A 17,336-nucleotide genomic window follows, 5' to 3' on the forward strand; every position below is an offset into this window, starting at 1 on the left:
CTGAAACATGTTATCTATCTCTCCAGAAATGCTTCAAGAATTATAGAAAGGGAGGAAAAAAAGGTCGGGTGGAAGGTTGGTAAGATAGTATCCAAAAGTTCAAAAGAGGCAGTGTGGGAAGGCGGGTCCAACCTGGAAGTCAGTGTACCAGCTAAATGGCTGCCTGTCCTCAGACACGTTGCCTACCCTCAGCTAATTGAGGAAATGTAAGAAGCACCAGAAGATACGATCAGGCAGTAAAGCCAGTGGGCCCAGCAGACAGTGCCCAAGGGCGCCGGAAGGCCCCAATTGGGAAGGCACATCCCTGAGGCTGGAAGACAGGGTGTTGGTGTCAGGGAGGAAGACTGTGAAGGGCTGGAGAGAAGCGACACACAGAAAATTACAGGCTCTAGAGAGGTCGCCTGAGCACTGGTGTGGCCACGGTTCCCTGCTGCTAGGCAGTCTGAGAACTGAGGACAGGATACTAGTGGAAAGCCATGCAGCCTGGGACAATGCAGGCAGCTACTGCAGGAGAATTATTGTGAGCAGTGCAGGGGCTGTCTGCAAGGTCCAAGAACCATGCATGGCTTGCTCTGCCCGGCCTCGGCCTTGGAAGAAGAGGGTCACACTATCCCAGGGGCTGTAGACACCACGTATACAAGTAAGATGGCAGAAGCAAAGGTGGTGGGAGGCTTACAACAAGGGTTCTTCAATAAATGGTGCTGGCTGAACCTGAAGGAAACTGAAGTCTTAGAGAGCTGGGAGTGAAATGAGGGGTTAGAAGAAAGGATGGATTAGGACAAGGAGGAAGAAATATGCAAGGCCACCACAGCAAGCTGTGAACTAACAGCCCAGTTCTGTAAGAGCAAGGAAAGAAATGTCAACCTCTGGCCTGCACACAGCCATGCACACACACATACACATACACACACACACACACACACACACACACACTCACACATGTGTGCACACAAACACACACACACTCACACACTCATGTGCACACGCACACACACATACACATACACTCGAACACACACATGCACATGCACACGCACATGCACACATACACATATACTCATACACACACATGCATGCACATACACATAAAAGTACACATACACACATATACACACAAACACATACACATATACACATGCACATAAATACACACAAACACATACATCCATGTACGTAAACATACATACTCACATAAACATGCACACACACACACATATACACATGCACATAAATACACATACAAACACACATATCCATGCACGTACACACTCAAACACACACATACACACACCCATGCACATAAACAGACACACATGCATGTAAACACACATACAGATACACACACATGTGCATATTGACACATGAACCTAGAAGCCACAGTCACTAAATGTACAAATGAGCATATACCCACACAAACCCAAAGATTAAAAAGAAACTAAAATACTCTATAATGGTAAGAAGGTTAAAAAAAAAAGTCCTGGAAAAGATAAAGAAGTCACCAGTATCAAATATAAGAAAAAGATTTTAAAAACTGAACAGTCAGGCCATGGTAGCGCACACGCCTTTAATCCTAGCACCCAGGAGGCAGAGGCAGCCAGATCTGCGAGTTCGGGCCTATCCTGGACTACAGAGTGAGTTCCAGGACAGCCAGGGCTACACAGAGAAACTCTGTCTCATGTGGAAAAGAAAAAAAAGAAGGGGTGGGGCTCCCAAACTCAATGAGCCACAGGGGCTGTTTCTGTGGGTGGTAAGGGGATATGATGTCCTCTTCGGTAAAAGGAGGTGTGTGCCACTGATGATGTCACCAATGACTAAGGCAGAATGACAGGCACAGAGGAGCCAGCCCTGGCAAGCATGGTTACTAGCTCAATTGCTGAGGGGAAAACTGCAGGCAGAGCCAGGAAGACAACAGGAAAGAAAAACAGGATGTTAGTCAGAAACACTAGTCAGTACAAGTGAAGGCTTTTGCAGCTGGGCGCGGTGGCTCATGTGTCAGAGGCAGGCAGAGGCAGAAGGGTCATAGTTAATTTCAGACTGCCCAGGGTGACCAGGAGGAGAGCACCCGTTCAGCAAGCACTCGAGAGGCCCTGGGTAGCAGCTGCAGTGCCAGCAAAATGAGTCGCCACACTCTAGTCCCTCAGCCTAGCGGTCAGGAGGGCTTTTCTTTCTTTTCCTAAGTTCTGATTTAAGGACTCTGTAACTACTATTGTTGAATTTCGGAAAAGGACACACTTTAAGGGTGAGATGTTTCCCTTCCAGTAATTCTTTATCTTAATGTGTAAAAGTCTCCTACTACTTTTCCCCCAAATTAATTTTTAATACTCATTTATTATATGTAAGTACAATGTAGCTGTCTTCAGACACCCCAGAAGAGGGTGTCAGATCCCATTACAGATGGTTATGAGTCACCATGTGGTTGCTGGGATTTGAACTCAGGACCTTCAGAAGAGCAATCAGTGCTCTTAACCACTGAGCCATCTCTCCAGCCCCCCCCCCCCCCAATTAATTTTTAACTAAGGATCCATTTTCAAACCAGCCTTTATTATGGGCCTTTCTGCTGTTTTTGATATACGTTAGCATGTGTGCATAGGTGTGTGGGACAAAAGCACACGGGACCAGGGATCAACCCCGGGTATCTTCCTCTATCACACCCCTCCCCCTTTTCACATGTGTTATTTATGTGTATTCGTGTTTTGCCTGCAAGTATTTAAGTGTACCATGTTCATGTAGTGCCTGTCAACGCCAGAAGAGGGCGCTGGATCCCTTGAGACTGGAGGTATATAGATGTTTGTGAGCTGTCAGGTGGATTCTGGGAACTGAATCTGGGTCCTCTGGGAGAGCAGCCAGTGCTCCAAAGCCACTGAGCCACCTCTCCAGCCCCTCACCCTCTTCTGAGACAGGCTCTCTTCCTGAACCTAAGCCCCCTGGTTCAGCTGGACCTGTCTCCAGTGGCTCCTGAGCGCTGGGAGGCCAGGTGTGTGCCGCTGCACCCAGCCGTGTACACAGGGTATCCAAACCCAGGTACTCTGGCTTTCGAAGCAAGCACTCCACCCTCTCAGCCAGCTCCCCAGCGCTGGCCCTTCCCTCCAGGGAAACACATAATAACAAGTGAGGTGGGCACCTAGGGGTTTGCTGATGTCACTTCCTTCACAGGCTGGCAGAAGCAGACTGAGAACACATTCAGATTCAGAGAGAAAAACATCATATCACCCTGTTCTGAGTGCCTACACCTCCATCTCAGGTAGAGTCGCAGAGAAGGGGGCGGGTGCTCAACCACTAGACTAGACTGGAAAAGAAAGCACAGGCTGATATCAGAGCATGAAGATGCGACCCATCAGTGAGCTGAACCTCGGAGCCACACAGCAACGACAGGGTCACCGGCTTCATCTGCAGGCGCCACAGAGCACAGTCTGCTACAGAGGGAGAGGGAGGGTTTACACAGTACCTACTGGGAATGAGGCCTCCCAGTTCCAGGGGCAGGGGAGCAGCTCCACCTGGCAAGGCTGTGGGCTGTCTGCCTGCCAGTGACGGGCAACTCAAGCATCGTTGTTCTTACTGCAGGACCGGGTGGGAGTGCAGCGCAGAGGGAGACACTCTGGGCATGTGCAGGACCCAGATTCACCCCAGCACCACGAAAAGGAAAAGCAACAGGCCACATAAAGCTTACGGAGAGATTAAGTAACCAAACAGCTGGACGTTTATTACCAAGGCTGGGGTTTGTTTCCCCTCCCTTCCTAGGTTTTGTGTTTCCCTTTTATGTCAGTGACTGAACAGGAAAATGGTCAGAAATCTGTAGTATTCCTGCAGGTTCATCAGTACATACTTTGGAGCATAAAGCATGAGGTGAAAGAATATTTCCTAACCCAATGTGAATTAGGTCTCCCTCAAAATTGTACATTTTCCTCCTAGGTTTTTACATAATTTAAAATATGCAGATGACCTTAAAAGAATTGATTCATATAGAATTCATAGTCTTGAAGACATACACTCTACAATCTTCAAAAAGGGCAGGCCTCAGGCCCTAACAATCTACTAACATGATTCGATACGTACACTTCACACCCCCAGGACAAAGGGCCTTTGTCTTTTCTCTAAGCCTGCTCTTCTGCTGAGGTAACTCCAGGAACCCGGCTGCGGCTGAGACAGAGACCGATCTTCCAACAATAAGGCTACATAGAAGCGTCCCAGAGGGTCCTGTTCCCAGACTGTCAATCTGGGGTTGAAAGCGCCACACTGGAATGTCTGAAATAACTTAACAGTCCATGAACGAATGGAAGACTGCTAGGATTCAGTCAAATGTGAGTGAGGTCGGAGGAGAACAAGCAAACAGCCATTCCAGAGAGGACGAGGACTTCCAGAAGCCACAGAGTGATCCTGCCATCTTGTGACCTTTCCACCTCGGTAAAGGTGCGTCCCGTCCACGGCAGGCCCGTAGCATCATCGGACTCAGCCCTGCCCTGATGTCTCTCCACTCTCTGCAAATATGGGATCCGAGTGTGCACCACAGTCTTCTCATCCATACAAGCTTGCATGTTCTGCCTTCTGCTCGCTCAGCTCTTGATTAAGGCTGAAGAACAAGGCTCCGGGACCAGAACCGGTTCTTAAGGTTAGAGGGATAAACTGACAAGCCCAACAAAGATGCTGGCAGGTTCATTTTCCTTTCAGTACATTCACAAACATAATAAAAAATCTTCAGTAACTGCTGTAGTGTACAAAAATAACTGGCCCCTCCTTGCCAGTGTCTGGGGAGCTGGCAGTGCTGCAGGATGCCTGGCAGGCTGAGGCTCCGTTAGTGTTTAGGAACTCCACACGAGGAACTGAAGACCTATGGGCCCCCAAGCTTCCCGTCCGTTCTCTCTGCGCGTACCCGTCACTCATTAAGTGTGTGAGCTTGTCTCCTTTGCACAAGAGAGAATACTTCCCTCACTATTAACGGTGAGATAAACAGAATTGTACAGCTTGTCTGTGAAGGAAAAAAAGGTTTTAAAATGAAGCAACAACTTATTTCTCTTAGAGCACCATGAGTTGAGCATTAGCAATGGATTTGAGCAAAGACATTCATTTTGACTTCACAGAAATAAAACATTCTGTCTTCGCTGAATTAGAAAGTGACTTTTGAAAATTAGAACAGTGAACACATAACGTGTCACAGCCGTGACTGAAGTGTGCCACAGGCACAGGCACAGGCACAGCAAGTCACTAAGGGAGAACGCCGGGCTTCTTACTCTAGACCTGGTTTTTGCTGCAATAGTATCTTTGTTCTACATAGCAGGTCTTTACAAGCCTCTGTATTTATTTTTATTATTTACTCTGTGTGTGTGTGTGCATGTGCATGTGTGCATATGTGTGTGTGTGTGTGTGTAGGGAGGGGGGAGAGCGTGACTGTGCACACGTGTACATGTGCAGGTATGTGCGTGCGGGTGTCACGACATGTATGGAGTTCAGAGGACAACTGGGGGCAGGTGGAGCTCCCCTTCCGCCACGCTGAGTCAGGACCTCTCATTTCTGCTGCTGTTCCTACAGGTTAGCTCCTCAGTAGGCTTCTGGGTGACCTTCCCGTTTCTGCCTCCTTGCAGTAGCTCTGGGCTCACAGATGTGTCGAGCCTGGGTTACCAGGTGTGTGCAGCTCGGACGTTTACTGAGCCGTCTCCTTTTTGTTCTGCAGAGCTGGGGGAGTGAAGTCTGAGCTCAAACATGCTGCATCCCTAACTCAAATGGATCCTGGAAATCACTGGACTTTTTGTTAAAGACAAGGACTTTCAGGCTGGCCCCCAAATCACAATCCTCCTGCCTCTACCTCCTAAATGCTGGCATCACAAGTGTGTGTTACCAAATGTGAGTCATTAGAAGCTGGAGAAGAGAGTCCCCCAAACTTGCTCCTGTTGGCCTATGGAGGAGGCTGAGGACAACTGTCCAGACTTAGACAGTGGCCAATTAGGACGCCTAGGTCAAGAGCATGGTCATTTTACAGACAGGGCCTAACTGAGTCTGTCTTATAAAGCATAAAATCTCATCCAGAACCCCTCTCTGGCTCAGCAGCCTCCCCTGCAGTGCCCTCGCTTTGGGCGTGTTCAGGCCCCGTGCTAACCAGAGCCTCACTTCTCTCTAACACTGTTGCTTGGCTTCGGATTTCTCAGGCCCTGTTTAGCAGCCAGTCAGCAGCCTAGAGGAGCACACTGATTAATGAGTCTTTTCAACACAACCAAATGTTACTTTTCACACTGAAGTCTTTAAAAGCAATCCGCAATTTTGTTGGTTTCAAGTAGTGATGAAATTAAATGTTCCACATTAAATAAGAAAAATGGTTAAAGAAAAAATAAAAACAAAAACGCACTTACCATGAGAATGAAAAAGTAGAAAACCCACATCCATCCTAAGTTGTCCTGGATCAAAGACACCAGGTACTAAAATGGAGAAAAGGAAATCATAATCAATTCTTTCTAAATTAATCAAATGAGGGCTGGAGACATGCTGCCGAGAGTGACCCCCAACACCACATGAACTGAACATGGCAGCGCACTTGGAAGGAGGATCAGAAGTTCAAGGTTCTCCTCTACTACACAGGCACTCTGAGGACAGCCTAGGCTAAATGAGTCAGAACAACAAAACAAAACAAAACAAAAGCAAGCAAGCAAGCAAGCAAGCAAGCAGGGCTTGTAGTTAAAGCACTAGCTGTTCATACTCAACTACCTGTCAGTCCAGCTCAGGGGCTGGGAACCCACACCCTCTTCTGACCTCTGAAGGCACCAGGCATCACTCCATGCACACACACTCACAGGGCAAAGCACTGCGGCACATAAAATACAAATAAACCAGATAAGGTAGCCAGAAAGGAGATCAGACAGTACTACTTTGGAAAATCGGGAGTTGGGGTTCAAATAACGACTTGTCATTCACAGAGCTCTACACAGGGTGGCAGCATGCCCAGGTTGGCCTTGAACTCACGCTCAGTCAGTCTGAGTGCTGTAGTGACTACAGGCCTGGCCCAACACCCCGCCTCCATTTGACTTTATTACTGGTCCATCCTGTACAAAACTCAGGGGACACTGTGTGCTGGAGCCTGCCCTCCGTGTCTCCTGCCTCTCCTGCGCAGGCTTCAGCGCAGAGCTGCCGCTGTTGGAAACAAGCCGTCTCCTCCTGCAGCACGCTTGTCTTTCCCTGAAGCGTTTCTGAGGCACAGGCTTACCATGGAGGCCCGATCAGCCTGGAAGTTGATACATAAACCACAGTGGCCTCAAAAGCCCTGCTCACTCTGACCACACTACCTGTTCACAGGGTGACTATGTTACCAAGAGTCCACAACCCAACTCCTTCCCGTCCCTTTCAATTACTGAAAAGAAGCCAAGAGCTCTCAACCCAGCTTTATCTCCCCTCTGTTACAGGACTATCGAATGTAAAGTTGGCCATTTATGCCTTTTTTAATGCGAGTGTGTGTGCTCACGTGCATGTGTGCTCACGTGCATGCACAGGCTATGAGCTTGTGCCCATGAGTAAAAGCTGGAGAGGGCACTAGGAGTCCCCCTCCGGCCTCTGCCTGTTCTGAGGTCCCCCTCCGTCCTCTGCCTGCTCTGAGGTCCCCCTCCGTCCTCTGCCTGCTCTGAGGTCCCCCTCCATCCTCTGCCTGTTCTGAGGTCCCCCTCCGTCCTCTGCCTGTTCTGAGGCCCCCTTTGAGGACGTAGGACCCATGTTTTCTTAGCTAGGCTGGAACCCACCCGGCCCCAGCAATCCTCTTGTCTACGCCTGCCGCAGAGCTGGGGTTACAGCAAGCCTGCAACTCGAGGGTCCCAACTCAGGCCAGCGAGTGCTCTGCCCCCATTTTAACCATTGTTAAGCTCACAGGCCAGCAACACCAATTACATTCACAATGATGTACACCCACAATTATGCTCACAATGATGTACTACAACAGCTATTAATTTCCCAAATCTTTTTACCCATAATCCAAGCCCTTGTAAATCACAGTACCCACAAGCCCACCCACTGGCCAGTTCTATCTTGTTGTTTTCTCCTCCCCAGAGTCAGGGTCTCACTCTGTGGCCAGGCTGGTCTTGAATTCATTATAGAGTCTAGGATAGCCTTGAACTTGTGGCAACCCCCTTGCCCCAGTCTTCCAAGTGCTGAGACTACAGATGACTTAGCAACTTCTAATTTACTTTCTGAGGCTGTAAATTTGCCTACTGTAGATACTTCCTGTAAATATTTTTTGTGATTTTCTGTCTGGCTTACTGATCATTCATGCAGTAAAGTTTTCAAGGTTCAACCACACAGTGAGCATGCACTTGCATTTCACTCCTTCTCATGGCTGAATAATATTCCACTGAAGGCATATATCACGTTTTTATTTAATCCATTCATCTGTTGAATACCTGTTTCTACCTTTTATCTACTATGACTAATACTGTAATAAACACCAGCATGCAATATTCATCCTTGTTTTCAGCTGGGGAGAAGGGGAAGTGAACCCGGGAGTATTGTGCTAGGTCACATAATAACTGCACATTTAATTTTTTTTGGTTGGGGGGGGAGACCCATATTTTCTGCACCATTTTGTTTATGTTCATACCAGCATGTAAGGCTCTGATTTTGCCTGGACACACAGATGTGAACCACATGAGTGCCTGGTCCCATGGAGGCCAGAAAAGGGCATTGGACCCTCTGGAACTAGAGTTACACCAGTTGTGAGCCACCATGTGGGTGCTGGGAATGAACCCGTGTCCTCTGCAAGTGCAGCCAGTCCTCTTTCCCACTGAGAATCTCTCCAGTCCCTGTGTTCTGCCTGTTACTACAGTGACCCTCACCAGGAATGAGGTCAGATGTCAGCATGGCTGTGATCTGTATTTCTCTAAGGCCACCGAGAATCTTCACATGTATTTATATTAGCCATTTATATCCAGTTGTTTTCTTTCTTTTTTTTTTTGTTTTTGTTTTTGTTTTTTTTTTGGATTTGGGTTTTTTTTCGAGACAGGGTTTCTCTGTGTAGCCCTGGCTGTCCTGGAACTCACTCTGTAGACCAGGCTACCCTCAAACTCAGAGATCTGCCTGCATCTGCCTCCCAGAGTACTGGGATTACAGGCGTGCGCCACCACCGCCCGGCTATATCCATTTTTTTAATCAAAATGTTCTTTGTTTTCATAATTTCATAATAATTTAATATATATAATTTATATTATTTAATAATATAATAATTCAATACTATAATAATTTCAGAATTTCAGAATTTTAGCTCTTCAATGTAGATCTTTAATCCACTTTGAGGTAATTGTTGTAGAGTATAAAATAAGGATTTAGTTACATTCTTTTTCATGGGGATATCTAGTTCTTCCATTCTACTGCTGAAGAGATGACTTTGCCCTGCTAAACAGTCTTGACATTGGTCCTGAAAATCACCTGGCTTGAGGTAAGCCACATCCTTTGACCACATCAGTACTGAAATGCATGCTGGGTAAAATGAAAGCAAAAGCCCTTAGTGAGCTGGCCTAGGTCCTATCAGATAAACAGAGAGTGCAAGTCCAACTGGGTGCAGCAGTGCGCCTGTGAGAACGAGGCAGGAAGGTCAAGGTCAGCCTGGGCGGACAGCAGAGCAAGCTCCCCTACCCACAAAACTCTCACCACCCATCACAGCTTCCAAACGGTGACTGCAATTCTACTCTTAAAAAATATTTATCATTCCAACAACCACACGGGTGTTTTTTGTTTGTTTTTCAAGACAGGATTCCTCTGTGTAGCCTAGCTGTCCTGAAACCCAAGGGACCAGCCGAGTGCTGGGATTAAAGGCCTAAACGCTGTTCTCTCTCTCTTTCTCACACACACACACACACACACACACACCACTGTACACGTGGAGGTCAAAGGACCACCTGTAATTCAGTTCTCATTCTCCAGGGACCAAACCCAGGGGGTCAGGACTGCTGGCAAACGCCTTTTCCCACTGAGCGATCTCACCAGCCCTTATAAACATTCTGTCAATGTGCAACTGGGTAACGTAAGGGAACATCCAGTGCGAGGGCAGAGCACAGCGGCTTTTAGAGGATCGGAATGTATGCAGCCCAGCATTAATGCTGCCATTTAGCCACGCTATGACCAACTCCACAGCAGTCACTCCCCAGTCTTTTTTCTTGTCGATTGATTGATCAGTTTTAGACATTTCATATGAAGGAAAGCATACTGTGTCCCCCACGACTGGCATATTTTTGAGGTTCACCCACGCCACAGCCTTCGCCGCCTTGTAAGTGATGGACGGTCCTCCGCTGTGTGGACCCGCCTCACCCTGCTTATGCCTTCAGCAGCGGCTGGGCACTTGCGCTGTTTCTACATGGAGTGGGTACGGGTTTACGTTTCAATGTAGACATTACATCTTTGAACTCGGTTCTCCTTGTAGACAATGCAATTTGATCTAATCCAGAAATGTGTGTCCAAGCACACCGAGAGGCCTGCAAGCTGGTGACACCTGTCACCAGGCGTGGCCACCAGAACCCACATACTAGAAGCAGAGAACTGATTTTCACAAATTTCCTCTGATTTTCGCATGTGTGATATAGCACAGGTATGCCCACACACATACACACAAAATAAACAACATACTAAGCACTGGGAATGCAAACAGCTCACTTTTTATCTTGGTTTTTTGGTGACAGGATCCTGCTATGCCTTTGGTAGCCTGGTTGTTACTGCATAGCCCAGGCTGCCCTTAAACTCAAAGCCACTCTGCTGCTTCCTGGGGACTGACATCATAGGCACGCACCACCACGCTTGGTTTGGTTTGGTTTTGTTTTGTGTTTTTTTTTCCTGTGGCAGAGTTTCTCTGTGTATCCCTGGCCATCCTGGAACCAGCTCTGTGACCTCGAACTCAGAGAGATCCTCCTGTCTCAGCAGCCTCCCGAGTGCTGAGACGGGCGTGCACCACCACCACCCAGCCATGCTCAGTTTGGAACAGAGTGTGGGACAGAGGACAGAGGACAGAGGTCCAGGCTGGCCTTGACCATCATGAGTAATGGCTGCTCTACAGGAGGCAGGCAGCAACTGCTATGGCATTGGGAAGAAAAACAACAAAGTCCTGAGAAGTCAGGGAACGGCAGAGGCTACACTTAAGTAGGAGCCCAGGGAATGACCCAGGGCAAGGCTGATGGCGCCTCAACCTCCAGTCACAGAGTCTGTAAGATAAAGCCTTAGGCAAGGAGAAATCATTTAAAATCCCCAGAAGGGGCTGGAGCGGTGGCTCAGCAGTCAAGACTGCTCTTCCGAAGGTTCAAATCCCAGCAGCCACATGGTGGCTCACAACCATCTGTGATGAGATCTGATGCCCTCTTCTGGGGTGTTCGAAGACAGCTACGGTGTACACACATATAATAAATAAATAGATCTTCTTAAATCCCCAAGAGGCTGTGTCTCATAGCACACACCTTTAATCCCAGCACTCAGGAGGCAGAGGAAGGTAGATCTCTGAGTTCCAGGCCTGCCTGGTCTATGAATATCTGAGTTCCAGTACAGCCAGGGCCATCTGGGAAACAAAACAAAACAAAATCCGCAAGAGAAGGAATAACCACAGCTGAGACTGATTTGCTCCTGACCCGCGTGCCTGACTGTGGGAGTCAGACTCATGGTGACCCACGCTTACAGTCGGGGTCTGAACACTGACACGTGTAGCCAGCGTGGTAACACAAATCTATAATCCCAGCACGTGAGAGGGGGATCAGGAACTCAAGGTCAGCCTGGGCTACAGAAGAAACTGCCCTCAGAAGGGGAAAATGAAAATTCACAGTAAAATTTATTAGGAAGGAACAATTTAAAATACTCAATGTGATGGTGCTGGAAAGATGCCCGAGGGTAAACCCTGTCACCAAGCCTGATGCCCTGAGTTCAAGCTCCAGGACCCACACAGTGGAAAGAGAACAGATTCTGACAGGCTGTCCCGACTCCCGCACACGTGCCACATGGCATGTACACACATGTAGACACATGAATGTATAAACACGATGACTACTCACCTCCCCTCTCAGACAGGACACCTTCTGAACCGGTGACAGTGGCCCTGCTTGGTTTCCACCCCAGAGCATGCAGAGGAAACCTTCCTACCCTTGTTAATTTTTTTTTATATTTTTGTCCTTTAATATACAGTCAAATAGCCTAAGCGTGTCAGCCATTTGTGGTACAGTGCTTTGAAACTAGAGTGTCTCCCATGTGCCATGAACGATGAGGTAGGGCTACGGGGTGTGTGTGTGTGTGTGTGTGTGTGTGTGCATACGCGTGCTTGCGCGCTCTTGTGAGGGTGGGGACCAGGCCACGATGCTGCCCTCGTGGAGCCTGCATGTCTGCAGTGAGCGGACACTGATAAACACCCACTACCTGGCCAGAGAACATCTGGATGGGCTCCTACCTCTCACTGCTTGGCCCCTCGTCACCACAGGCTCTAGCTAGCAGTGATTCGCACCACTCATCAAGCAAACCAGCCAACTTAAATCACCCTGACTGCTTTGATAGGGCAATGTTAACCTAGAGGCTCTCCAGCATCAGCGTGGGGATATATGGGTCCACAGGTTCCAATGCAGCACGCCTGCAGACCTCTAGGGTTTGGCATCCCAGATGATTTTGCTATAGGACATCTACATCAACCTCTGGGACCGGTCATAAACGTCTGGACATGGAGAAAACAGACTGTACTCAGAGTTAGCTACACAATCCATGGCTATGTGGGATGCCTTCCATATTAGGTCCTGCCTGACAGAGGCTGGAAACCAGGGCTTTCTGAGCAGCGGCCCACAGCACGAGAGCGCCACCTGCCGTGGGAGTCGGCAAGCACACGTTTTTCTCACCTGGCCCACGGCAGCACCAATACTTCCGGTTCCGTCGACGATCCCCGTGACAGTCGCCAGAGCCTCACTGCTTCCTTGGATCAGCTCTTGGCGACCCAAGTCTGCGGAAATAGCGGAGCTAACCATATTGGACGGTCCACCGATAAAAAACCCTGAAGCCATAGAGAGAACCACGGTCATGTTAAATACGATCCACGTTTCTAGCCACGGACCAGAAAGATGAACTATCGCGATGTCCTAACCAACGTGTTGGGGAGAAACAAAAAGAAAGGAAGTGCTTGTTGATAGTATTTTCAGACTAACTGCATCTGCTCTTCTAAAATCCCTTCTCCAGTGACATGACACTCTAGTGTCTACAGCACCTAAGGGAGAGAGCATCACAGTAGAACAGCTGGCCTTTGAACGCATTATCAGCAAATGGCAGCAGCTTGTCGGGGTCTATTACAGCAGAATTATGTCCCCCAAACACCAACCCACCCGAGCCAACCAACCTGCTAGAAAGAGAGGGACAAGACAGTGCCCTTTCAAAGGCGACAAACAGGATTTTGTCTGCCACTGCTCTTGTAAGGCACACCCTTTCTGGTGGGTATGGCTTGGCTCTGGTAAACTCAGTCATGTTATGTGAATCAGAGTCACACATCTGGCTAAATTAAAAAATGACTTTTTTTTTAACATAACATATTTCCTAATTATCCCCAACTATTTTCTCTAGTGCTCAAGAAAATACAGACCCAGTTTGGCACAAGAGAAAAAAGCTATTCTGTGTTTGCACAAGGCAGTGGGTAGGATTCCAACATGAGGCCTTCCTAAGTCAGCTCTCAAGTCAAAGCCAGACCTGGGGCAACAAGCTGAAAGTTTAGGTTATCTCTGCACAGGGACAGCTTCTGTCTGTCACAGAGGGTTGAGGAAGTTATCCATGAGCAGAGGGGAGAAGCTGGCAAAGGAGACATTTATCACTTGATATCTACATAGCGAAGGTTTCTGTCAGTCCATCTGTGGGAGACAGCTTTCTCTGAGAAGGAAAGCGCAGTGAACAGAAGGGTCTACCATACCTGTAATGGTCATCAGAAGCGCATTGATGGACTTATTGTTTGGAGAGCCTGTGAGAGGAGAGAGCACCCCAGTGACTTGAAAAGCAGTTGCATATGTCTCTACCAACAGTGCACAGCAAGCATCCCAGCCACCTCACAATCCCTCCAGGGACAACAAAGACAGACTACTCTCAGGGCCCCTTCCAGCTTTTGTCCTGTCTGCCTCTGGCTACTGCTCAAGCTAATGAGATGTCTAAAAGCCAGAGAAAGACTTTACCCGTTTTAGAACACGCACTCATACCCCAAGACCTACTAATTACCATCCTCTCACTTCAGAAACCTTGCCTCTTTTTATGGTTTTATTGGCTCTAATGCTGTCCTCCTGGAGCCGCCCCTCAAACAAAGCAATACGCTCCCAAGCAAGCTTTTAAATAGGTCCACAAAGTAAGGGAGACAACAGTTTCCTCCCCACACAAATAAAAGCACGGGATGACAGTTCCCAGGCACTCAGAGCTAATCGCAGATCTCTCCGTGGCTGACCACTGACTCTGGGCAAGTGCCTACCTTCAAGAGATTAGGAATCAATGCAATTACAAAGGAATACTCACGACTATAACCAACAAGGGACCCCACGGCCAGGAAGAGGCTGAGGGCCAGCACGGGTGCTCTCTTCTGCAGTACGTCGGAGATGAAGCCTTGCAGAGTCCCACCTTCAACACAAAGAACACGTCAGTGGGAAGCAGCTGCAGGTCAGCTCCTCAGGGGCTAAAGGCACAGCTGGTTCTCCCAAGTCTCCCCACCACAGTGACTGCCCAGGACAGGACACCACAAAGCAAGAAAAAAGAAAGCCAACAAAACCATTAATCGTCATATTTACCACTTTCCCTACCAAATAAAAAATGAACTGACTCCGCTGGATTTCCTTATTTGAATTTAGAGCATGATGAATTGAATCGAGTGAGCCTACACTTGCAGTTCCTCTGAAGGCGGGAGCAGAAAGATCACAAACTTGAAACACCTCAGGCTGCCTGATGTGATCTAGTGAGGCTCGGCCTCAGCAGCCAGTTTAAGGAAGACGCCTCGTGAGCTACCAACAGCCCAGGCCCACTTCATCCCTCTGCACCGAGCTGCCTTTGATTGCGGAGGGTGCAGAAGTATGATCAGGTCCCACGGTGTCTACATTACCTTTGGCTCTGGACCTGTGACTACCATTAGCCAAGTTCAAATATAATAGCAGTGTGACACCTAAGGGCCCACTGTGCAATTCATGTGCTCAAGGTAGCTTGGCTTTACTGCAACCTTATGTGTCAACATCACAGACAGAGATGTTAAGGTGGGGCCACAGTGTATAATCTGTTGGTCTTGCTTAAAGGTTTTTTATTTCCTTGTTTGTATTTCTGGCTACAACACAAAGCCACTGTTAAAATCTGTTACAGAACTAGGGTTATGGTACATTTGCTAGCCCAGGGTTCGAGTCCCCATCCTGGAAAATAAAATAAATCCATTGTGTACGGCAAGACAATTGCAAACACACACAAGAAAGGAAAGGAAAATCCTCTCTGTTTTGCCTTCCTCTGGTACCTGACAATCTACACACTAAGGTGCTGTGCTTGCTTCCTCGGCTGGAGGAGGTAGTGGGACAGTGGGAGGAAGCCAAAGGGAACACAACCCTGCTCCATCTTGAGTCTCTCAGGGAATCAGCTTCAAAGCCAAGCCGTCCCTGAAAGCACACAAAGCGCTGCATTTAAAGAGATTTCCAAGGGTTCCCAGGACAAAGGAACTGATCCATCAACCGCCCGCTCGCTGAGAAGACAGCCCCTATAAATCACAGCGGCTCAAGCTGGCCTGCCTTCCTATGGACTTTTTGTTCTCACAGAAGTTTGCATGTTTGCTGGTAGGACAGGTTGGGAGAGAAGGCTGTGGTGCAAGCAGTAAAACTTCAAGTGAGATTTCCTAACTGTGAAAGATGGCAGGCGACGTACTCCGCAGAGGGAGCTGCACACGTGCGTACCTATGATGCCGCCGACATCGTACCAGATGGACAACTTGTCAGCTTCCGCTTCCTTCCAGCCGAAGTTGTTACTCAGATAAAAGGGTAACCAGAAGAAGAAGGAGTAATTCACCAGCTTCAAGCAGGCGTAGGCCAGAGAGTACTGCAAGGAAAACAACTATCAACAAGCAGCCCTCAGCACAGAGTGATGCCTTCCCTGATTCTACCCAGAAGCCCTCTTCTCCTTAATTCTATTGGTTTCCAAAAAAACAAACAAAAAAACTATGCACAGCTTTTTCTTAATTATCCCCAGTTTCTTCTTCTATCATTTCTCTGGTAAAAGCAAGCCAGTGTTTGAAACCCAGAAAGCAGTGCACACTGTACCCAAGTTTCTTCATTTATACGAAAGGCCCCCAGTGTCCATGCTACCAACCAGCATCGGCCACAGGCAAATTGGCCCGGCGAGCCTCAGCTCACACAGCGAGCAGCTGGACTTTCTTGGTTCTCTTCTCACAAGTTTAAGTCTGCAAACTACGGAAAGTAAGTGACTCAGTCATAGACAGAAAGACATCCACCTGAGGACCACGGGCCACAGAAAAGAGCCTTTCTGGTGGGCCCAAAAAGAAGAGCTGTGGCCTTCACTGGCCTCTGGCTCTCTTCTGAAAGAGCGCTGTCTTAAGTGGGTGATGGCTGAGATTCCCATATTCAACACATACATTATTACCAGGAAACCCTCACTATTAGCATCAAAGGGAAGGCAGAGGAAGAGGGCGGACTTCAAAGGGTGTCTGGCTAGAACTCCTGCTCCCCCCCCCCCCCCCCCAGTGCCAGTGATTTCCCAGGTGCCACTTGTTTTAAAAGAGCTTCCCTGGCAGGCAGGGTAGAGACGCCCTGTAGAGAGCCAAATCCCAACCACCACAGCTCGCTGCCCAGACGCCGGCTACAGAGACAAAGGCTTAACTAGACTTCCTCTCCGCCCTGCCTGGGCCAGAGAACAATGGCTTAGGAGTGCAAAGGAGCCAGCAAATGAGTTTCTTGTTTAGCCACAACAAATCAAAGTTCTGTTTCAACCAAAACAACTACCAGTAAAATGTTTAATAACTGAAAGACACTATCTTCATAAGAACAGGCCTAAAAGGGCCTAAAAGAACCAGAATTTTCCTATGGCTAGTTGCTGTCTTTGGATTCAAGAATCAGCGTTACGCTTGACTACCTGTTGGAAAGGTTTTTTTCTTAGCAAAGAGGCAGAGGGCAGAAGAGAGCTGGGAGGGACAGAAAGAGTGGCCTACAGACCTGTATCACAAAACCAAGATGCTTTTGTCAGCTACACAATGAGACAGGCAAGATGGGCGTCATCTTGGCATCCATCCCCTGACACTGGGACACAAGAAAGGGTTAAGTGACTTAGCCAGGTCTCACAGAATGTTACTGGGCAAGCGGCAAACACAACCTAGGCCTCTTTTTTTCTTTAAAAAAAAAAATTATGTAATGTACATGAGTACATTG

General features: G+C 48.2%; 1 protein-coding gene across 1 annotated transcript in view; it reads right to left on the reverse strand.

The window, feature by feature from the left end:
- Nucleotides 1-3,674: 3,674 nt before the first annotated feature.
- Nucleotides 3,675-17,336, reverse strand: part of Slc37a3 (solute carrier family 37 member 3) — a 40,228-nt gene continuing 26,566 nt past the window's right edge. Inside the window, exons 10-15 of the mRNA XM_052173499.1 lie at nt 15,852-15,993; nt 14,449-14,550; nt 13,862-13,909; nt 12,810-12,961; nt 6,339-6,404; nt 3,675-4,963 (exon numbers count right to left, since the gene is read on the reverse strand). Of these exons, the coding sequence (XP_052029459.1) occupies nt 4,871-4,963; nt 6,339-6,404; nt 12,810-12,961; nt 13,862-13,909; nt 14,449-14,550; nt 15,852-15,993 (603 nt within the window). The 3' untranslated portion in view covers nt 3,675-4,870. The remainder of the gene's footprint in view (nt 4,964-6,338; nt 6,405-12,809; nt 12,962-13,861; nt 13,910-14,448; nt 14,551-15,851; nt 15,994-17,336) is intronic.

This window comes from Apodemus sylvaticus, chromosome 2 (assembly GCF_947179515.1).
Source record: "Apodemus sylvaticus chromosome 2, mApoSyl1.1, whole genome shotgun sequence".
NCBI classification, from domain to species: Eukaryota; Metazoa; Chordata; class Mammalia; order Rodentia; family Muridae; genus Apodemus; species Apodemus sylvaticus.